General features: G+C 32.6%; 4 protein-coding genes across 5 annotated transcripts; 1 reads left to right on the top strand and 3 right to left on the bottom strand.

Annotated features, from left to right (window-relative positions):
- Positions 433 to 4,771, bottom strand: LOC104759256 (probable alpha,alpha-trehalose-phosphate synthase [UDP-forming] 2). The gene is made up of 17 exons (XM_010482202.2): positions 4,633 to 4,771; positions 4,436 to 4,536; positions 3,737 to 4,122; positions 3,528 to 3,642; positions 3,309 to 3,410; positions 3,074 to 3,224; positions 2,902 to 2,990; positions 2,753 to 2,801; positions 2,536 to 2,636; positions 2,247 to 2,434; positions 2,033 to 2,150; positions 1,767 to 1,925; positions 1,546 to 1,668; positions 1,373 to 1,460; positions 1,152 to 1,282; positions 923 to 1,021; positions 433 to 834 (listed from the first exon to the last, which is right to left on the bottom strand). Exons 1-17 carry the CDS (start codon positions 4,769 to 4,771, stop codon positions 466 to 468), a joined length of 2,508 nt encoding a protein of 835 aa, XP_010480504.1. The 3' UTR covers positions 433 to 465.
- Positions 6,287 to 11,189, top strand: LOC104756022 (ATP-dependent DNA helicase 2 subunit KU70). The gene is made up of 18 exons (XM_010478530.1): positions 6,287 to 6,437; positions 6,580 to 6,657; positions 6,759 to 6,878; positions 6,975 to 7,089; positions 7,417 to 7,522; positions 7,635 to 7,752; positions 7,873 to 7,956; positions 8,067 to 8,125; positions 8,352 to 8,529; positions 8,765 to 8,841; positions 9,079 to 9,226; positions 9,591 to 9,652; positions 9,783 to 9,843; positions 9,972 to 10,064; positions 10,156 to 10,276; positions 10,376 to 10,478; positions 10,570 to 10,732; positions 10,857 to 11,189. Exons 1-18 carry the CDS (start codon positions 6,372 to 6,374, stop codon positions 10,968 to 10,970), a joined length of 1,866 nt encoding a protein of 621 aa, XP_010476832.1. The 5' UTR covers positions 6,287 to 6,371; the 3' UTR covers positions 10,971 to 11,189.
- LOC104756020 (ubiquitin domain-containing protein 2) lies at positions 11,322 to 12,527 on the bottom strand. 2 transcript variants are annotated; one of them, XR_762264.2, is made up of 5 exons: positions 12,243 to 12,527; positions 11,923 to 12,045; positions 11,716 to 11,838; positions 11,525 to 11,639; positions 11,322 to 11,437 (listed from the first exon to the last, which is right to left on the bottom strand). XR_762264.2 is itself a non-coding variant. In XM_010478529.2 (4 exons), exons 1-4 carry the CDS (start codon positions 12,274 to 12,276, stop codon positions 11,575 to 11,577), a joined length of 345 nt encoding a protein of 114 aa, XP_010476831.1. In that variant the 5' UTR covers positions 12,277 to 12,527; the 3' UTR covers positions 11,322 to 11,574. The 2 variants fall into 2 exon arrangements, 1 of the variants encoding a protein (XP_010476831.1); XM_010478529.2 differs by having other exon boundaries at positions 11,322 to 11,639.
- On the bottom strand, positions 20,019 to 20,559 carry LOC109130217. The gene has a single exon (XM_019239554.1). It carries the CDS (start codon positions 20,477 to 20,479, stop codon positions 20,195 to 20,197), a length of 285 nt encoding a protein of 94 aa, XP_019095099.1. The 5' UTR covers positions 20,480 to 20,559; the 3' UTR covers positions 20,019 to 20,194.

Here is a 22,806-nt window from a genome sequence, read left to right as displayed (position 1 = left end):
GATCTGATGACAAGTAATATGCTCTCGTTATATTTATAGGGTTAAACCTCTAACTACAAAAAGGAAAAGTGAGGATTTAAAGAAAAAGGAAAAAAGAAAAAAAGAGAAGATTTTCCTTACATTCTCCAAAAAAACGTGTTTAGTGTTTTTTTTTTAATTTTCCAATAAGTCAAAGTTATATTTTCAAACATCAATTTATATTTTATCTTATTAAACATAAATCATTAGGCCAGTAAGACTATGTCACATAGACTTTAGCCAAATATATATAACCTTCTATATACGACATTTAGAAGGTTATGTATTTTTGATTTATAATACTTCTCGTACCAAGGTAAACTTTTTGTTTTGTTTTGTAAAAAAAACTAGATTTTTATGTATTATTTGCTGATAATATTACAAATTAATTCAAGATATAGTAATTAAGGTTTACAAATGGTTTAAGTCCAAGACCTGGAACTTTTGTTACATGTCGATTTGTCCAGTGTCTCCATTCACCAATTCCTTTCTTTCGACAGAATTGATCCAGCTTTTTGAACTTGTGTTGTTAGTGTCTCCAAATGAGTCTGTCAATCTTGTCGTTGGAACTGCAACTGCAAGCTTGTGGAGCAAATCTACTACATCGTGAGATGAGTGAATGACGTAGCGAGCTTTTGTACGAGTTTGTCCAATAGCTGCAGAGAAGTAATTCTCTTTCTTGAGGTCAAGAACGTTCAACGAAACCTTCCTTTTCTTCTTTAGGGAATGATTACTTGATGGAGACTTGGACCTAATTTCATGAGATAACTTGGGCGACAAGATTTCTGATTCAAAGAATGTGTAAATGTCTTCGTCCTGTAAAATGTATCAACCCATTTGTATGAAAAAGCCAGACGGATATAATCTAAAGTCTTATTAGTATAAAGAGGATGACAAGCTTTACCTTCTCCAAGAAGTAACCACTGCAAAAGACAAAATCAAACGGTGTAGTCATAGATTTCCTATGCACGATTTCTCCCAAAACACGACCAATTTCTGTCCCCTAAGAAACAAAGAAAGAACAACTTATAAAATCAAATTGATATTTCGAATGTTGCATAATGTATAGCTCATATATATATATATATCGGAATATCTCGAAGAAAAAAAAAAACGAGAAGCATTTATTTTACCTTAGTCTCACCAATGGCATGGACTTCAACAGAATGGTTTCCTCGAACAACATCAACTGGTGCATTAGAGATTGGTCCTCCCCATAAGTATTGTAACATGTCTCTTGCTTGTGCTCTCCCGAATTCAACATCTTACAAAAATAGTTTTGAAAAAAAATGGAAAAATTTAACAAAAAGTTATATTATAATGCAAGCTAGAAAAATAAACTATGATAGCTCACCTGCGTGTTCGTAATTCCATACAAGCGAAGTCCCGCTTGCTTTAAAGAACGATCTTGGAGTCCGATCAGTGAAGTACTGAAAAACATTCTACAATACACAAAAAAAAATTAACCCACAAAAGATTTCGAGAAAGATATAAATTAATAAATCATATATATAGGAAATTACTAACCCTGGCACCATCAACCCAATCGAGGTTCATGTTTTGAGGCATATTTGTTACCCATTCTCCATTAGAATGCTTTAGGAACCTTCCATTTTCCGCAGCCAGCCACATGTTATACTTTCCAAAATTCTGTATATACAAGTACGACATCAGTCACAAAATAAATATAGAAATGTGTGATAACAGCAAAAATAAAAGAATAAGAATAAGAAAGATATTGATCATACCTTGTCTAATATGTCTCTTCCACTTCTACTCAATACAACTACTGTTGTTTTGGGATCATTGCATAATGCTCTCAGTGTTCCTTTTAGCTCTGAGTTTAGTTTAAGATCCATTTCCTTAGTTTGACTACTCATTGGCGCAGTGAGTGTTCCATAGAAACCCTGAAAACATATTAATTTGACAGTTTCTTTTAGTTACAGTCAAGTAAACAACAAAGCCATGAAACTCTAAATAAAATTAAGAAAATCTCCCAAGCTAGCTTAATTACCAAGATTATCAATCTATTGTTAGACTGCGAATATTGTTGAATCATATCTTGTTGTGGAAGTTCATGTGGTATTTTCCTAAGTTGCATCTCAGATTCAGGGGTAGTGTCATTGAGTACACTGCATAGAGATGAACAAAAACTTGCATAAAACTTTTAAAAAAGCCTTTACTTAAGAGTTAATGCTATTAATAATATTTTCCACTCTTTTGATTACCTCATGAAATCATCTCCCCATTTTTTAGCAGAATGAATATACACATACTGAAAGTTTACTCTATATCTTTTTTCCCTTTCATCAGCTGGCATAATTAAGGCTTCTTTAATGGCAGAAGAAACTTCTGTAACATCGCAAGGGTTCACAAGAAGAGCTCCAGCACCAAGAGACTGTCCAGCACCTGCAAACTGTATAGATTATATGCAAATTAAGAATCAGCTACTTTAAACATTAATCTAAAGCATTATTAAATTTACTGTTAACATAAAAATGCAATTATTTTTGTTACCTCACTGAGAACAAGAACTCCTTTTTTGGCCTCTTGACAAGCAACAAATTCATAACTAACAAGGTTCATTCCATCTCTCAATGATGTTACAAGCATTACATCTAAAGAAGAAAAAAAAGAAAATAAACTCATCAAAGAAGTGATATATATCTCTAAAAAGGACTATAACCAAATCAAGAATGATCACCACATGTAGTGAAGGAAATTAATTAATTACCAGCAATCGCGTACAGTGCACACAAGTAACTGAAGTCAACAGAACAATCCTATATAACAGAGAATATAAGAGACAACTTTATCAAGAAACTATAAAGAATGCATATAACTTATGACAACATGATTTACATATAGAGAAAGCAAACAAACCAGATGATGAATTGGAAGAGAAGAGACAGAACCAAATCGTCCATTGATGCGTCCCACTAGTCCATGAACTTGGTCTTTGAGCTTTCGGTCTGTATATAAAAACATAATCTCATAAAATTGATTATCAATGTTATATAAGTTAAGAAGCATAATAGAATATAAATGTTTTTACATTCAGGGACATCATTTCTTGTTGGCACAGCAATTTGCACTAGCACTACTTTATGGCGCCAATTCGGATTTTCTTCAAGAAATTTCTCAAATGCAAGATACTTTTGTGGAATCCCTTTGATCGGGTCAAGACGATCAACACCTAATATCACCTGTCAACACCAAAATGTATTATGTAATGATCTCTTCTTTTTAACTAAGCATCAAACTAAAAAAAGTTAGAAACAATTTTTTACCTTTTTGCCAGCAAACCTCTCTTTAAGCTCATTAATTTGCTGTGTGGCTTCAGGGAGCTTACATGTTCTTATAAACCGATCCGGATCTATTCCAATGGGGAACTGAAAATACCAAAAGAGAACATAAATAGAAGATATATATTGTTATGATGTACTGAGTTAAGTTTTGGAGAAACTAAGTATGATTAAGATGTTAAAGATTTGAATATGAAGTCATACAACAGCTACTCGAGTGACTCTGCCTTGATCCACAACTCCTTCATGTGTTGCTTCAACTCCAAGAATTCGAGTGCATGTACGTATGAAATGTCTTGCAAAATCATATGTGTGGAAACTAAAAAAACATAAAGAAAATTCGTAAACTCTTCTGACTCAAATCAAATGATTCCTAACAATATACGAGAGTTTGTTAAGAGTTTGAATTTTACCCAAGTAGATCAGCTCTAAGTATGGCACGAAGAAGCTCTGATCGCGATGGCAATGTTTTGTAGACCTCTGAGGAAGGAAATGGTGAATGGAGAAACCATCCAACTTTGATTTTGTTGTTGTATTCTTTGAGAAATTTGGGAAGAAACATGAGATGATAATCATGGCACCAAACAATATCTCCTTCTTCATAGTTCTCAACTATGACATCAAGAAACATTCGGTTTGCTTTCTTGTATGCATCATATTGTGTTTCAAAAGTTTTGGTTGTGTCATGAGGATCTTCTTCTGGAAGTCCCATGTGATGAAGGATTGGACACAAAATACCATTGCAATAACCATTGTAGTATTGATCAAAAACTTCATTAAGGAACACAGGGATGCAATTCTGAAAATTAGAAAGAACAAAAACAGAGTAAACATCATATTTTGTATAATATTTGTGAGTTTTCATATGATAATTGATATTTCTTTCGAATTACTAGACTCTTGTAACATGTAAATATTTAATATTTCAAAAGTAATGGAAATTGAGAAGAGTGATCTATAACTCTTATATACGAGACTACTATACGCGTTTCTATATATATATATATATATATATATATATATATATATATATTTTCACGTAAGATTCCTAGTCGCTAAAATTTCAATAATCACATCACATGGATATTGTTTGGAAAAACAAACACTCGTACCACTTCAGTTAGCGATTTAGAGAGTGCAGCTTTCTCAACTTCATTAATCACATCAACTCCAGGCCATCCAACCCATTTGGTATCAAATTGAGATGTTACACCTTCAAGATCCCACCAATTAAAAAAAAAATTATAATTGTTCTTATGATTTTATGTATCCAATATATATATATATATATATATGTCTCATGGCTTACCTAGAAGACCACTGACTAAACCACCAGGACTCATTTTCAAAGACCAAGAATTTTCCCCGGTTTTCTTTGCAGAAACGGGAAGCCGGTTAGCAACCACAAGCAGTCTTGGCCTTTGATCACATGCACTACCGTTAGTCATCATTTTCTTTCAAACTTAGTGATCAAGCACTTGTCAAACTAATCAACGATCTGCACAGTTTGGGTTTCCAAAGTCAGGATTTGTAAATAAGGTCGAGTAATTAAATGACATATCATCTAAGGGCGCCAGAAAGATAACAAGAACCACTTTTAACAAAAAAAAAAAAAAAGTAACAAAATTTCCTTTAATTAATAACTCATTATGTTTTCATTGTTTTTCTGCAAAATATTTTTTTTTTTAAAAAAAACAGTGTGGAAACCAGATTGTAAAAATAAAAGACAACTTTTAATGTATATATAAATATGATTTATTGAATCCTGACAAAAAGACGTTAAAAATATAAAAAACTCTATATGACAATTAGAAATTTTGTTAAAAAAAAAACAAAAACAAAACTATAAACACTTTTTGTTTGATAAGAGGTGATATGGTCATCACTTATTTGTTTGATGAAAAGCTGATATAGTTGGATTTAAAACTGGTTTACAAGCAATGTAAGTATTTTTGATTACCAGAAAATTGTCAAGAATGAGATGGAGACTGTGAGAATATTGTTCTTGTCTTCCTCCAAATTTATAGGAAGTCTAAGCTTCAACTTTTTGAGGGTGGAATATACCTCTAATTATGTCATCTAATCTTTTCCTTGTATACATGTCATTAGATTATACTAATTACCCTTCAATCTTTTTGTTATCTTACTAATTTTCCTTTTCCACAAGATTCATGAAATCTAATATGTACACGTATATCTTTTTTTGCTTTTGGTTTTCACTAATATCTTAGCCACATTGGGATAAAATTATACCTATTGTAATGGATAAAATTTAAGAAAATTCCAGACTTAATTTGATTTTCTATAGATTGTGTTACATTATGAATCTATACTACCATTTATTTGGTAATAATTAGTAGATAAATTAAAAATCCATATTTTCAGCCACTGGCTCATTAACAGATGTACCTATTAATTAGTATAGTTCTTTTTTGTACCCCAAAAAATTGGAGCTTCTTTAAACCATCTGGCATCAATCAATCAGTTTATCTATGTTCTCATATACATTACTCACATTTCAAACAATTAATAGCTCATCAACATGTTTATCTTTCAATATGATCTTAATCAATAATTAATTAATTAACTTTTAATCATTTGTCATTAATTTCGTTAAAACACACATACACATGTCAGTTGATCTATAAAGTTTTTGTCGTACTGATCATATTATTTCCAACAAAACAATGACATAATTTTTACACATGTCAGTTTAGTTTTCTGTATATGAAGATGAATTATTTAATTAATTTCTCTAAATCATCATCATAAATAATTTTATTTATTTATTTATTTATTTTTGTCGTCTAATAAAAAAAAATATAATTTTATTTAATGTAGTTTTAATCTATGTTTTTTTTGGGCCAATTCCAAAAAGCTTCACATCCGTAGCCCACTAACCGTAGCCCAATAAGGTTTCACTCAGGTAAAATTGTTCTCTGCTAAAACCATTCTGACAAAAATCGAGGTTTTGCGGAGGAGCAGCCATCGTTTAGTCACTGACTCAATTACTGTATCGCTGTCTGTTCATTGATCCCTTGTTAGAAGATGGAATTGGACCCAGATGATGTTTTCAGAGATGAAGACGAAGACCCAGAAAACGACTTCTTTCAGGTTTTCACATGTTCTTCTTCTTCTTCTTCTTCTTCTTCTTCTGAGGGTTTTTTTTTAGATAGAAGTCAAAGCAAAAAAAAAAAAAAATGAAACCCTAATTTGGATTTGTTTATTGAGTGTGTTTGTATGTTTCGTGTCACAGGAAAAAGAGGCTTCCAAAGAATTTGTAGTCTATCTAATCGATGCTTCTCCCAAAATGTTCAGTTCTACTTGCCACTCTGTGAGTATTCTTAAGAAAATTCTAATTTTATGTTTGATTATTTGAAAATTTTGTTGGGTTACGCTGAAAACTTTCTCAAAATGTTTTCTTGATGGTGGCAGGAGGAAGAGGACAAACAAGAAAGTCATTTTCACATTGCAGTTAGTTGCATTGCTCAGTCACTCAAGTCTCATATTATCAATCGTTCAAATGATGAAATTGCAATTTGTTTCTTTAACACTGTAAGTTTCTCGATGAATTGTGTTGTATTGTTTTCCTTTTCTTCTTTTTATTTGGGCTCTTCACTTATTTTTTTTCAATCTTGTTGTTGTTTGCAGCGTGAAAAGAAGAATCTTCAGGACCTAAATGGTGTGTATGTCTTTAATGTTCCAGAAAGAGAGTGTATTGACCGTCCGACTGCAAGGCTGATTAAAGAATTCGATCTCATAGAAGGTATGTATCAATACAAATTTTAACTTTTTTTTTTTTGTTATGCTCTGGTACATTATTCTTTGTTAATTTAAGAGTTTTGAATCCCTTTCTTAGCAATCACTTAGTAAGAAAAGGCTTTACATGTTAGAATTAACATATACAACAGTTGAGCAAGCTTTTAGCGCTTGAGATTTCTATGGTAGTTCTCAGACTGAATTGAAGATTAAAGAGTGGAGTAGTGTGCCAAAAGAGAGTTATTTACTTTGTTGTTTGGTCGTACTTGTATGTATTTGTGTGTACGCTTAAAATTTCTAAAGGGGAAATGTATACGGTATCTTTTGGGTGCAGAATCATTTGATAAGGATATTGGCAGTCAAACTGGTATCGTCTCGGATTCTCGAGAGAATTCCCTTTATAGTGCCCTCTGGGTTGCACAAGCACTACTGCGCAAAGGGTAACCATCTAATTCAATTATTTATGTGGTGCCAAGTTTGTGATATGCATTACAATTTGGCCTGCCATCTGATCCCTGTGTTGGTAATATTCTGTAACAAAAAAATACTTAGATCTTCAAAGACAGCAGATAAGCGCATGTTTCTGTTCACTAATGAAGATGACCCTTTTGGGAATATGAGGATCTCTGTAAAAGAGGATATGACGAGGACGACGTTGCAGAGAGCTAAGGTAGCTTAGTTCCAACCGTACTTAGATATGTTTTACAATGAAATCTATTGGTTTCTTGGTAATCAAACTGTAGAAGGACTAATGGGTTTACTTTTTATTGCTTTTTGGTGATTTCGTAAGGATGCACAAGACCTTGGCATCTCAATCGAGCTTCTTCCTCTCAGTCAACCTGATAAGCAATTTAACATAACTCTCTTCTACAAGGTTAATCTCTTAACCATCTACGTCTTCTGTTGACCTTATACACCTAGGGGTCTATATGCATTTTTATCTTCAATTTATATTTCCATGATTTTTTGTCAACATATTTCCAGGATTTAATTGGATTAAACAGTGATGAACTTACAGAGTTCATGCCATCGGTTGGACAGAAGTAAGTTCTTTCATTTCTTTGTCTGGTGAAATTTCCTTATATGTCTTTGTCATTCCGTTGCTTATAGCTTCATAGTGCTACACTCAGATAGACCAGTGATGGATTTTTGAGAAGTTTCAAGACTTTAAAAACACCACTTTTTGTAATTTCTCTTTAATGTGAATTTGGCTTTATAGGATTCACGCAGTTTGTTGTACTCTTTTTTGCTGAAATATATCTATTTCAGATTAGAGGACATGAAGGACCAACTGAAGAAACGTGTACTTGCCAAGAGAATAGCAAAAAGAATTACGTTTATGATCTGTGATGGCTTGTCTATTGAATTGAATGGTTATGCTTTACTTCGTCCAGCTATTCCCGGCAGCATAACCTGGCTTGACTCTACTACTAATCTTCCTGTAAAGGTAATTTAACAGACAAGCTCCTTCAATTGAATTAAAAGTATGTGGCTTTACTTGTCTTTTGTTCTTCTGGCTTTCGTTGCAAGTGAACACCTTTGTTTTCAGATCAACACTGTCCAATTTTTTAATATCGTAAATCAAGAATTGTCCTTGATATCTATGTTTTGGTTATTAAAAGATCCATCTTTCCTCGATGGATAGTCTGGGTTTTAAGCACCATGTGCGGGCTTGTCTGCAGGTGGAAAGATCATATATATGTACGGACACTGGAGCCATAATGCAAGGTCCTATACAACGGATTCAGCCTTACAAAAAGTAAGCCTCTGAATAGCACCCTGTTTTGTTTCTGGTTTCCTGTAAGCATAGAAGCAATGGTCGTTTTCTGTTAGTTATGTCTAGATTTTAAGATATCATTACAAAAATAAATATAAGGAAGAAACTATGAGAGAAAATTAAAATACAGCCTCGGAAATCTAAATTCACTCTACTTAAGCCCCCACTCTTTCATGTCCACCAGAAGTTGGCTGAGATTTTCTTTGTTCTCCTTTCTAGTCAGAATGTCATGTTTACAGTGGAAGAACTATCCCAAGTGAAAAAAGTCTCAACTGGACACTTAAGATTGCTGGGTTTCAAGCCACTTAATTGCCTCAAAGATTATCACAATTTGAAGCCTTCTACATTTCTCTATCCAAGTGATAAGGTTAGCCGCATCTCATTTATCTGATGGCTGCTGCTAATATTCTTGTAGTTGTTCATTATTTTGGCACTTAGAAAAGAAAAAGAGTTTTCAGTTTGATGCGGAAATTGTTTATCCAAGTTTGGTCGTTCTCTTAGTTATAGAGCTTCAGGACCCTATATAGCTATATCATGTTTCTTTTGTTTCTACTTTCTACCAACGTTAATTTCGGTTCTTTTTATGCACTTTGTCATTATAAGTTACAGAGGTATAATTTTATATTGATATTTTGCTGATAAGTTCTGAAGCAAGTGACTTGAATTGCATGTTTTTCCGTCAAACAGTTGTATATCATGGAAACCCTTACTTTTGAGAGCTAATGATGCAGGAAGTTATAGGGAGCACTCGTGCATTCATTGCCTTGCATAGATCCATGATTCAGCTTCAACGGTATGCACATTAAATATAATCCTATGAACTCTAAGTTGAATATAACTTCTGGATATTAGACAGACTATTACACTCTAGCACTTGCTGTGATATAACTAACCAATAATTACTGCATCCTCTTGTGTTGCAGTTTTGCTGTTGCATTTTGTGGTGGCACTACACCTCCGAGATTGGTTGCGCTTGTTGCTCAGGTGAGAGAACTACTATAAAGGCCTTTCGTCCACATACGTATATTACATCTTGATTTTTAATTTCATTCCTTTTTGATTTTTGATTTGTTAAACAATCTACTCAATGTCTTTTTCTTAAACCCAAACAGGAAGAAATCGAGAGTGATGGTGGTCAAGTGGAGCCACCAGGGATAAACATGATATATCTTCCATATGCGAATGATATTAGAGATGTAGAAGAGGCATGAATTTTTTATTTCTTTTGAAAAGTTACTTGGTTCCAACATTATTCATTTATGTTAAATTTTGACTAATTGGTGGGATATTTGGCAGTTACATTCAAAACCTGGTGTAGCTGCTCCACGCCCATCAGATGATCAGCTTAAAAAGGCATCAGCTCTAATGCGACGTCTAGAGTTAAAAGACTTTTCCGTTTGCCAATTTGCTAATCCCGGTATGTCCAACACAAAATTAGTGTTGTTCCTCATACTTGCTGAGCTGCTGATCTTGGAAACCGTTCATATATAGAGATTGAAATCTCTCTTTGTTGCAGCTTTGCAGAGACACTACGCGATGTTACAAGCCATTGCACTGGATGAAAACGAGCTTCGTGAAACCAGAGATGAAACACTTCCTGACGAAGAAGGAATGAATAGGTTTTCAACAAACTTTTCAAATTCTCTGTTTCGACATTCCTCTATTCATCCATAAGCAAACGATCTTATTATGAGCCGTTTTGTCTTGTAGACCTGCAGTTGTAAAAGCGATAGAACAATTTAAGCAGTCGATATACGGCGATGACCCTGATGAAGAAAGCGACACAGGAGCAAAGGATAAATCAAGAAAGCGGAAAGCTGGTAACGCAGATGACGTAAAATATGACTATATAGAGCTTGCAAAAACGGGAAAGGTGATAGCAAACAGTCTATAAACTGATTTAGATCTCTCTGCTTAATGAGAATCATTTTGTTTCATTGCTTTTTAGATCTCTCTATCTAAACTAATCATCTTCATGCTCTGTTTTCTTTGTTTAGCTGAAGGACTTGACTGTTGTCGAACTGAAGACATATCTGACTGCCAACAATCTTCCCGTCGGCGGAAAGAAAGAAGTTCTGATCAATCGGATTCTGACTCACATTGGTAAATAACCTTAACCGTGACTTATATAATATATAACTCCGGCTGTAGTAGAAGCTACGTTTTAGTTTCCGGTATTGAAACTTGTCTAGTCCTTTTATGGGAACCGGACCCCGAAACTGATTTAGATCTTCCGGTTCACCCCACAATTATCTCTTTTGGTTAACCAGAATCATGTAATTATGAAATTATCTGTTATCTTTGTTTTAACATTATGGTTTATCTCTTTACTAAGTGCCGAAATTTACATCTACGAAATCTATAAAATTAAAATCCTTTAATCTTTATGATTCTCCAGATTAAATTACAATATATAAAAAAAAAAAGAAGTCTGAATCTTGAGCAACAAGATACAATTACTATGAGCGTAGGTAGGTTTTTATTGATCAAATTAAAGGTTCTTCTCTATTGAAAAAAAATTATAAAGAAATTTATGCACCTTTGTAATCCATTTCACTCCTCGCAGATTTTCACATACCTAACGCAGAGTCACAGATAGATTGCAATATCCAAACAAGAAAAAACGTAGCAAATTTAAACACACAAGATCCTTTAGAAGACATACACAAAGCGAGCTTTTTCTCGTTCTTTACTTGTTACTTTTCTTGAATCTCTCTATTTGGTTCGGATCAAGTTTGAAGGATCCCTGAGAACGTATTTAGGCAGTTCGTACTTGGAACCTGCAAAAGGTAACATCTCAACACTACTGCTTTTACAAGTTGTGGAAAGTAGTAAAAGTTGTATTTTTTTTTTCACCTTTCTCGTCGTAACAAATGGTGAGGTCAGTGTTCTGAACAATCACACCGGCACTCTCAATTATGGTTTGTGCAAGCGATAAATCTTCCTCTTCTGCTGCAGCTCGTAACGCATCCCATATCTCTGTTTTACATATGTATACACATTGAAATATATAACTTCTTTTGAATTAACTAGTTTCAGATAAATAGTAAATGTGATCACCACCTTTCTTGCCTCCATAGTGAGGAGCTGTGTCCCAGAACTCCTCTCGCATCTGCGTGAGCTCAGCTCTTGATATCGGTTGAGGATGTTTCCATGTTTTTGGCCTTCGAATCTTTTCTTTTTTCCCTACAAAACACAATCGAAACACAATCCATAGAGATGCTCCCAGCAGTTAGATCAGATGTTGTTGAATGTGAATCTACAACAAAAAAATCTACAGTTTCCATCTGCTCGCCGAGAGAGGGTGAAAGAACGAAACCCTAGAAACTAACTAAGAACAATCATGAAGAAGAAAACATTAGATCGCATGAGAAAGAGAATACCCTCTGCAATGGTTCTCGAGCTAGAACAACCCATTATTTGTATTCCTTCGTAGAAGATAACAACAAGCGGACATAGAGAAATCTACAAAGCAGAGAAAACAGAGCAGAGACAGAGATAGAGAGATAGATTTAAGTCTGCAAGATTTGTAGACACATAAACTAGAAAAAGAGAGATATTTTTTTTTTGTATGACAATAGACAATAATGATGTTTGCGTTATCTCGTGAATCACAAGGTTGCTCTTTTTCTTCATCCTTTTTTACTCTCCATAATGTTTGGTCTGTTCGAAGTGAGATACTCGTGAGCCACAAAGAGGTGTGGTTGTAGTAGTTGTTGGAATTTCATCATCTATAACTATTTATGGTTAAAGATAAGATCACACGTAACTCTACAATATTTTACAGAATTATTTTATACTACTACTACATATGATACAAAAACAGCAGATAATATATTATCTCAAAGCCAAATCTTGGAGAATGTTTGCTAGAAAAACTTCTCATCTTATATATGAATCCCAAATCGTTAGTTTATAAGTATACCTCAAGACGACGCGCCATTGGAGGTCTTCATAAACACGCCGTGTCATCGTCTCTTGTTTTATACATGCGCTCGGCTCACTCATGAATCATGATGTTTCAATTCTACGACGAGTACGCCATTTTTGTATGTTTTATTGGGCTTTCGGTTTGAAGACTGTGGGCCGTAAGCCCGTAGTTATCTGCTTCTACCAAACGTGCGTCCGTACCCGTTTTCACTTCTTTTTTAAAGTTAACTGACTGAATCATATAGTCAAGATTTCTAAAAATTAGTATAAGACAATTTTAGAAAATTTGGTTAAAACAGAGATGAAATTTTTTTTATTAAATATATTTGGTAGAGGATAGTGAATATATAATGTGCTTGAAGATAGTAAATTTACACTTATTATATATATAATGAGTTTTTTTTAAAAAATATTGTATAATGAATATAAGAAATCATGTATAACAGTATACTGTAAATTTTATATAACTGATTTATCTTAATTCTATATTTTAATACTGCTAAACAATTTTGGAGTTTTCTTTTCCTTATAAACGACTGGTATAATAAAATGAAGGATAAAGAGTTTTCACCTTGGCAGATAATATCAGTCGGTCAACACTCAACAGAACTGTGATATAGTGGACAAAGTATTATATATATTTATACAAATTAATACTTATATATACATAATCTAGTATTTATCGTGTTACTGATAATTGTGTTGTATATTTCAGAAAAGAAAAAGAAATTTTCCAGACAGTATGATTATCTTATATTGTCGTCATGTCAAATAAAGATGACAGATGTCTTAAATAACTACCAAGTAAAAGTGAAGTAAACTTTTATACATCATTATCAAAGAATATGAAGTGAAAATAATGGGTTTGTTCTGAGACGACGCACCGACGATGTTATAAAAGTCACATTGGTACGATTCACATGCTGATAATGAAATTAACGTGGTTTACAAGTTGCAAACAAATCTATAATAATGCAAATTTACCAAGATTTATATGTGGACTAATGTACGATAATGACTCTCGTTGAACGATTAAAACTTTAGCTTTGGGTTTACGAATACAAAACACATTATAAAATGTCTTTTCAACAGTTTCCAAGATTTGGAATCTTGAACCACATTTGACTCATAGCCTAATTCAACCTTTGATATAACAGTAGCGTGTCATATAATCTTATTATAAACCTACTAGTTTGGGAATGAAGTCAAATTCAGAATTTATGGATAAAATCTGATGGCACATTCATCTGACATGATGTTACAGATGAAAGTCGTAGGAATTGCTTGATTTTTTGTTGTTGATAGCATAGCTCAATGTTTAATCCCAATATCGAAGGATCGAGGGTTTTGACTATATATATTGTATAGGTTAACCTATTTTGAAAGTGAAAGGGGAAAACTACTTAAAATAACTATCAATTATTATTAACAGTAGACAAAAAAGAAGAAGAAGAAGAAGCACGACTTAAAGATATAACATGCATTGAATGTGTGATAAGCGGCTCCATCTTACTATAGTTTGGTTAGTTAAACTTATTAAGAAAATACAAAAAAAGGAAAGTGAGAGAAGAGCTTCACGACGAAAAAGTTAGTCCTTAAATAGTATAATTCAGGAGATGAGCAATACTGGTGTTCCTTATATTATTGCATGTCTATTTGTCACTTTTACCATTTTTTCCCTACTTCTCTTTCGTCTTAAACCCTGAATCTATTGCGATATCATTATACAAAAACGTCAACGGGACAGAGGAAGACGTCTCTTATTACGTAAACAGACAAATAATTCTATATTTGATGCCAAAACATCAGCTTTTGCTACAAAGGTGCCAAAGTGAAGCTTTTGAATTATTATTATTTACTTTCTAAGTTATTGTAGGGTTTTTTTTTTTTTGTCAACCATTGGACCACAACTGGCCGGCCCATTAGCCAAATTCCTATATTCGTAGGAGCCGGGACTCAGATCCCGGGGTGTGATAGTGCCTTCTCTTGCTGAGACAGCTTCTTTGGTGCTGCAATGAATGGTTAAGATTGTCCTTTTCCCAAATAACTTTAGAGATGAGTTACTTTTAGACAAGTTTTTAGCTGTTTTCCCCTTTTAACTCCACAACTGGTCCACAAACTGGGCAGACTGACTGAGATCATCATCTCCATTGCCAAATTGTCAACAAACTTGAGTTGTTGTAGATCCATGAAAAGGCAAAAAAACTGAGTCCGGCGATAAAGGAAAGCTTGCGCGATAGACTTTCAAGGATACCAATCTCTCAAATGATGCGTAAATTGGTTGGAGCCTTGGAGGTATCGTAACTTTATCGTACCCATTATTCCCAACAAAACTTAGCTTTAACTCTCTCTAAGCAAGCACACGCTACTATTCAAATCTATAAACCAATTGAGAAAACTGAACTTAATTATCATAATCTTTAAAGCCATTGATCACCAAATCCAATTTAGGCACAGATTGCCAAAGATATCTCCATCTATGACATAAAAGGTTAGTGTCTTGACCACATCCTCATAGGGAATTGAAAAAGTATCTCACAAAGCAAAGAATCTGGTAATTGGTTAATCATATCTGATTATATATATTCACCAACATGTTTCACTTGATTTCCTCATTGTATACAGAACTGGATTACCTTTGTATGCTGGCTCAGTTAATTCATGACGACTTCACACCTGGTAGAACTCCTTGGAATCGATTTGATTTCGTTGATGATGTTACAGAAACTCGCACTTACTGTCAGTTTCTTGAGAGCTGCACCATTCTCTACAAAAATACTTTGCTAATTTCATTTTACTTGATGTTCCTATGAATGTTCTCCTTTCCTTTCGCACGTGTACGTACATCATCTGGAGCCTTCAGGTGAACATTGTGGTACAGATGAAAGATCAATCTGCTCTGTCTCTTGGAAGCAAATCAAATTCCTGATGATATATATAACCAAGGGAAGTTTTGAGTTTTTTTTTTTGTAATGATAAATCTCAATGTGATTTACATGAGAGCATAGGTAAATGAGACGCACCAGAATGACAGAGTGTAGATTTGGGCAGCTCTCAAGGAAGGATGGCAACATTTTTCCCACGAAGTTTCTTGGAAGAAAACTTGTAAAACTTAAAAATCTATCTCGATCCACCACCCCTTAGCAGAGAACAATTTTTACCTGAGTGAACCTTATTGGGCTACGGTGTGAAGCTTTTCTAGTGGGCTATGGATGTGAAGATTTTTGGACCTGGCCCAAGACAAACATAGATTAAAAACTACATTAAATAAAAATATTTATGATGATGATGATTGATTTAATAATTCATCTTCATATACAGAAAGTAAACTGACATGTGTAAAATTTATGTCATTGTTGGAAATAATATGATCAGTCTGAGAAAACTTTATAGATAAACTGACATGTGTATGTGTGTTTAACGAAATTAATGACAAATGATTAAAAATTTAATTAATAATTGATTAAGATCATATTGAAAGATCTAAAATTAACTAAGAACATTCATGATCATGAAGAAGAAAACATTAGATCACATGAGAAAGAGAGTACCCTCTGCGATGGTTCTCGAGCTAGAACAACCCATTATTTATTGGATAATATTAGTAGATAGCATAAATATGGATTAAAATTAAGAAAATACCACAACAACATTTTTTTATAGGAAAATGTCATAGGCCCCACGTTTTTTTAGGAGTAAAAAGACACAATCACCCTTTTTTATTTTTTTGTTAGATAGAAAGAGGGAAAGATTTGGTGTGATTTTTTAAAATAGCATGTAATATTTATATTTTACATGTTATATTGAACTAAATAGCGTTTAATTGTAAACCCAAACCGACAAATAATCTCGTTTTAATTGTAAAATCTAAACCTTAATCAACTCATATGTGAACCCAAACCGACATATAATATGTGAACCCAATATGTGAACCCAAACCGACATATAATTTCGTTCTAATTATAAAATCTAAACCCTAACCATCTCATTTGTGAATTCAAACCGACATATAGTTTCATTATAATTGTAAAATCTAAACCCTAACCATCTCATTTGTGAACCCAAACCGACATATAATTTTGTTCTAATTGTAAAATCTAAACCCTAACCATATTATTTGTGAACCCAAACCGACATATAATTTCGTTCTAATTGTAAAATCTAAACCCTAACTATCTCATTTGTGAACCCAAACTGACAAATAATTTCGTTCCAATTGTAAAATTTAAACCCTAATCATTTTATTTGTGAATCCAAACCGATATATAATTTCGTTCAAAAAATAAAAATGACATGATATTTAAACAAATAACATGTAATATATAATGGGTATAAAAGTAATTGTATATGAGGAGAGAGAGTAGACTGTGGGTCCTATGGTAGTTTCTTAATTACTTTTGATTTGTGTGGTATCTAGTGTTATATTTGTATATAACAACAAACGAACATAGCAAAATCTATAAAGCAGAGGCAGCCAGGCAGGGATAGAGATAGAGATAGATTTAAGTTTTACAAGATGTGTAGACACATAAACTAGAAAAAGAGAGATTTTTCTTTTGTATGGTAAGAGACAATAATGATGTTTGCGTTATCTCATGAATCACAAGGTTACTCTTTTTCTTCATCTTTTTTACTCTCCATAATGTATAACAGTATAAATATGTATGATACATAATGTATCAGTCGGTCAACAGGATTGTGATATAGTGGACAGTGGACTAAGTATTATATATATTTATACAAATTAATACTTATATATACATAATCTAGTATTTATCGTGTTACTGTTAATTATGTTGTATATTTCAGAAAAGAAAAAGAAATCTGCCAGACAGTATGATTATTTTATATTGTCGTCATGTCAAATAAAGATGGCAGATGTCTTAATTAACTACCAAGTAAAAGTGAAGTAAACTTTTATACATCATTATCAAAGAATATGAAGTGAAAAGAATGGGTTTTGTTCTAAGACGACGCACCGACGATGTCATAAAAGTCACATTGGTACGATTCACATGCTGATAATGAAATTTAAGTTGCAAACAAATCTATAATAATGCAAATTTACCAAGATTTTATGTATGTAGACTAATGTATGATAATGACTCGTTGAACTATTGAAACTTTAGCTTTGGGTTTACGAATACAACACGTTATAAAATGTCTTTTCATTCCAAGATTTAGAATCTGGAACCACATTTATCTCATAGCATAATTCAACCTTTGATATAAGTATATAACAGTAGCGTGTAATATAATCTTATTATAAACCTACTAGTTTGGGACTATAACTCCGACGCATTTATATGATTTTAAAAATTTTATCAAGTCAAAATCAAAATTTATGAATATAATCTGATGGCAGATTCATGTGACATGCATGATGTTACATATATGAAAGTCATAGGAATTGCTTGATTTTTGTTGTTGATAGAATAGCTCAATTTTAAATCCCAATATCGAAGGATCTATGGTTTTGACTATATATATTATTGTATAAACTATTTTGAAAATGAAAGGGAATAACTACTTAAAATAGTTATGAATTACTAACAGTTGACAAAAAAAAAAAAAAAAAAAAAAAAAAAAAAAAAAAAAAAAAAAAAANAAAGATATAACATGCATTGAATCTGTGATAAGCGGCTCAATCTTACTATAGTTGGTTAGTTAAACTTATTAAGAAAATACAAAAAAGGAAAGTGAGAGAAGAGCTTCTCGACGAAAAAGTTAGTCCTTAAATAGTATAATCGCGGAGATGAGCAATAATGGTGTTCCTTATATTATTGCATGTCTATTTTCACTTTTACCATTTTTTTTTCTACTTCTCTTTTGTCTAAAATCCTGAATCTATTGTGATATCATAATACAAAAACGTCAACGGGACAGAGGAAGACGTCTCTCTTATTACGTAAACAGACAAATAATTATATATTTAAATGTCAAAGCATCAGCTTTTGCTACAAATGTGCCAAAGTAAACTTTTAAATTATTATTTACTTTCTAAGTTATAGCCGTATAGGCTTATAAATGTAGCTTTTTCTACGAAGAATTTAATTTACATACGCAACTAAATATTTCGTCCTTTTAACTTCATTGTATTAATCTTTGAAGTTATATTCATCGTGTGAACTAATTGTGCATCTTATTAGTCTACTAGAAATTTCGTAAATTATATATGAGTATCCACAAATAATTTTTTCCACCAAATTAAGAAATATAGTACTTAAATTATCCTAAATAATACAATGAGTTATTTTTTTTTCTCAAATTTTCTGAAATGTTAATATCATTTCTGCTTGATTGTTTTTATTTTATTTATAAACAAACGCAAAAAGAGCTTCATGTAGTGTTTTTTAATTTGTTTTTTTTTTAGATTTAGCTTCATGTAGTTGTAGACATATTTTTAATATTCCATAACATACATATTTATTTTAAAAGGAAAAAAAAAACGGACAAAAAGTGTAGAATATTGATTTATTCTCACTCAGTCACGCACAACATAAACACATCTATGGGACACCGTCAAAATACCGAGGGATTTCGATCCTCGTCTCGTCATGCCCAGTCTGAAGCTATTTCATTCTCGGTGCAACAGGACTGGCACATTCATCGAAGCTGTCGTTGCAAAAACGACCAACGACCGCATATCGCTCTTCTCCAACCATTGGTTCTGTCAAGGCGGACTAGACCTCACCAGCCTCGACGTTGGAGGGAAAGATGTGGCTGACGAAAAAATTCGCAGAAGAATGAGGAAATGGGGCGAAATCTCAGAGATGGGGGGTTTAGAACAGTCCTCATTCATCCTCATGACCGGAGATGGGGGTTTTGCAAAGTTATATTAATCTTTGAAGTTATATTCATCGTGTGAACTAATTGTGCATTTTATTAGTCCACTAGAAATTTCATATATTATATATGAGTATCCACAAATGATTTTTTCCATCAAATTAAGAAATATAGTACTTAAATTATCCTAAATAATACAATGAGTTATTTATTTTTTCTCAAATTTTATGAAACGTTAATATAATTTCTTCTTGATTGTTTTGTCTTATTTATAAACAAACGCAAAAAGAGCTTCATGTAGTGTTTTTTAATTTTTTTATTTTTTTAAATTTAGCTTCATGTAGTTGAAGACATATTTTTAATATTCCATAACATAAATATTTATTTTGAAGGGAAAAAAAGACAAAAAGTGTAGAATATTGATTTATTCTCACTCAGTCACGCACAACATAAACACATCTATATACCATATCATATATGAAGCGGACAGACTCAAACATTCTCCATAATCATAATAAGAGGCAGATACGATTATATGATAAATACTATTGATATTTAATATTATGAAAAGAAATTGACTACATATATGAAGTGTAAACTCGAGAATCAATTAATGTGGCTAATGACCCACGCCCGGGCTAGGGGATGATCCAAGTCGACGGTAAATCTCTGGCGGGTTAACTGGTACCATGTGCTGATCGGAATCATCCGGGGGAGCTGTGTGACCCTTGCCGCTTGGACCCGAGGGTGGTACATTGCCCTTGGGTAGGGCACTAAGAAACAAACCCTTGCTTGTATTGTAAGGAACTAGAACCTTTCTAGCTTCAGAAGATTGCAAGACAAAACTAAGAGTCAAAATAATCAGTAAGAAAACAATCGAAATGGAGATCCTTGGACGAGCCATTTCCTGTTATTGCTTTTATTATATAATACTAAATATTAATTAGTTGAAGCGAGAAAAAGTTTTGGGTGTTTTTTTTGTATTTGGTTTTGCTTTTGTGTGAATGAATATACTTGATCATAGAGTGGAATTATATATAGAGAACGGAGATGGGCGAGGTCAATGGTAATTTATTTGAGTTAGGTACATATGAACTAAATTGGTGAGTAGTTCGTAATCGTATATACTAATACAGTGATTGTGATTGTAATTTATATGGATCAATTCATAATTGCATATACTGTATATGGAAATATGTATTATTCACTTTATTTACTTGTAGGTCTGGGCATTCGGATACCCGTTCGGGTTCGGTTCGGGTATTTCGGATTTTCGGGTTTTCGGGTTTAGAGGTATAGGATCCGTTCGGGTATTTCTAAACTTCGGGTTGGGAGAACACTCTTGTATACTATCATGATCTTTGTCCAATTTTTTATGTGGATATTGTATCCTTAATATGATAGGCAAGAGAATATGTATGGGTAATCAATGAATGAATGGAAAGAGACAACTCAAATTACTAAATAATATGGTATCATAACTCCCGTTCCACACATTGTCCAACCTTCAATGTGGAATTTATAATAGTGGTTTTTAAAAATATTTGTAACAGCATTGTGCCCTTATAACTCCAAGAACACTAGACAAAGACTCACGTTAAATGCTTGTCATCACTATCTCATTAGTAAATATTCGTGCAAAAGATAAATAACATCGTCTCATATTAGAATCCAGCATATTATTTAGCATTAATATAAAATTAGCAGAATTAAATTTCATACACGAAACATCATTAAGAAAAAAGAACAATATTTCTTCTTTTTTACTTTCACCACTACAAAAATATAAAAATACGAAACTAATTTGTTTGTCATTATATTCCGTTAAATATGTATGTCCAATATCTATCTTATTAATTGAGATCTTTAACAAAAAAAGAAAAAAGAAAAAAAGTTCATGATGGAGATGTTCCGTAAGAGACAAGAAAACTTAAGAAAGTGCTATTTTCTTCATAGTGCATAGTCGATGAACACTTATTTTCTATGGCTCATTATCAGTGTGGTTCATTACTATGACTGCTTTTTGTTGTTGGAGTATTGTGTGTTTAACTGTTTATAGGAAAATTTTATCTATGGCGCATACAATTATATATGTATGCTTTAAAATCTTACTTTCATAATTCTTCTTCTCTATTATTGATGGCTTCTAGTGAACACATAAACCCAAAATGTTTTAGATAATTAATGATACATCAGAGAATTTGGTTATATATAGCAGATTGAACATTATCTTCTATATACAAAAGGTACAACTTGTGTTTTCAGATAGCTAATTTTATTTGTGGTCAGACAGTAGCTCACCATAGACTGAAATGAGTATAAATAATTTATAAAAATAAAATATGTAAAATATATATATAAACTTGTGGAGAGATTTTAAATATAATGGGAAGGAAAAAAATAAAGTTTTTATATTTGTTTAATTTGAGTAAAAAAAATGACTTACAAAACTTTTTTTAAAAATAACAGTAAAAAAGTCTTATGGCAAATTATTGGCTGTCAATACTTTTATTTTATTTTTAAATCTTAAAAGTCTTTTGCCAATCAGGACCTTAAATAAGAGTGAAATCAGGGTTTATATATAAGTCTGAACCTGGACCATCAGAAGAACCACTACGCTAAAAAAAGGATGAGATAGCGATACTGGAAGTAGAAGAAATCAATTTTAACACTGAAAAATTGATTTTTTTTTTTTAACGGTCAACCATAATTAAATCCATAAAAAGCAGATTACAAACGTGATTACAAGCCTTATTAAAGCCCAAAATAAGGAGAACCCAAATACAAAAATTAACACATATTGGATATGTGTATGATGAAGAGCAAAAGAAGGCCCACCATATTTCTTCTCGTTTCTTTTTGTTGGTTCTCGCTGCCGTCATAGATCTAAATTCAATCTCTGCTTCTTTCCGCCGATGACGATAATAACAACATACATGAGCTTGCAATCAAACGATTAAGAGCCAACCTTCTACAAGTAAAACCGTTGCAATTAAATTAGATTCATCAGAAGACAACTCAAACTAACTCCTAGTGGAAGCTCCGTCTAAGACCTAAAGGAGAGGTCTTCAATCCTAAACGTAGAGGACATGACGACGAAGAAATTACTCCATCTATGAAGAAGTATCAAGTTGCTTGTTAATCCAAGCCAAAACATACGGGATTTGAATAAAGTTCTGTAGAAAGAAGGTAGAAACAAAATCCTAACTTAGTCAATAATACAAAACGAGC

The sequence above is a fragment of the Camelina sativa genome, chromosome 17, assembly GCF_000633955.1.
Source record: "Camelina sativa cultivar DH55 chromosome 17, Cs, whole genome shotgun sequence".
Taxonomy (NCBI): domain Eukaryota; kingdom Viridiplantae; phylum Streptophyta; class Magnoliopsida; order Brassicales; family Brassicaceae; genus Camelina; species Camelina sativa.
Note: the sequence above shows the minus strand (reverse complement) of the source record. Positions and strands in the feature narration are given on the sequence as shown.

What these genes read in the sequence shown, in the direction of transcription:
- LOC104759256 (XM_010482202.2), bottom strand. Translation starts at nt 4,771, where the DNA reads ATGACTAACGGTAGTGCATGTGATCAAAGGCCAAGACTGCTTGTGGTT. An exon ending in AGAGGTTTGCTGGCAAAAAG is followed by an intron (nt 3,225 to 3,308) that starts GTAAAAAATTGT and finishes TGGTGTTGACAG; the next exon opens with GTGATATTAGGTGTTGATCG. An exon ending in ATTGGGTTGATGGTGCCAGG is followed by an intron (nt 1,461 to 1,545) that starts GTTAGTAATTTC and finishes TGTGTATTGTAG; the next exon opens with AATGTTTTTCAGTACTTCAC.
- LOC104756022 (XM_010478530.1), top strand. Translation starts at nt 6,372, where the DNA reads ATGGAATTGGACCCAGATGATGTTTTCAGAGATGAAGACGAAGACCCA. An exon ending in TCCATGATTCAGCTTCAACG is followed by an intron (nt 9,653 to 9,782) that starts GTATGCACATTA and finishes CTTGTGTTGCAG; the next exon opens with TTTTGCTGTTGCATTTTGTG. An exon ending in GACGAAGAAGGAATGAATAG is followed by an intron (nt 10,479 to 10,569) that starts GTTTTCAACAAA and finishes TTTGTCTTGTAG; the next exon opens with ACCTGCAGTTGTAAAAGCGA.
- LOC104756020 (XM_010478529.2), bottom strand. Translation starts at nt 12,276, where the DNA reads ATGGGTTGTTCTAGCTCGAGAACCATTGCAGAGG. An exon ending in TCACTATGGAGGCAAGAAAG is followed by an intron (nt 11,839 to 11,922) that starts GTGGTGATCACA and finishes TATGTAAAACAG; the next exon opens with AGATATGGGATGCGTTACGA. An exon ending in CATTTGTTACGACGAGAAAG is followed by an intron (nt 11,640 to 11,715) that starts GTGAAAAAAAAA and finishes TACCTTTTGCAG; the next exon opens with GTTCCAAGTACGAACTGCCT.
- LOC109130217 (XM_019239554.1), bottom strand. Translation starts at nt 20,479, where the DNA reads ATGGCTCGTCCAAGGATCTCCATTTCGATTGTTTTCTTACTGATTATT.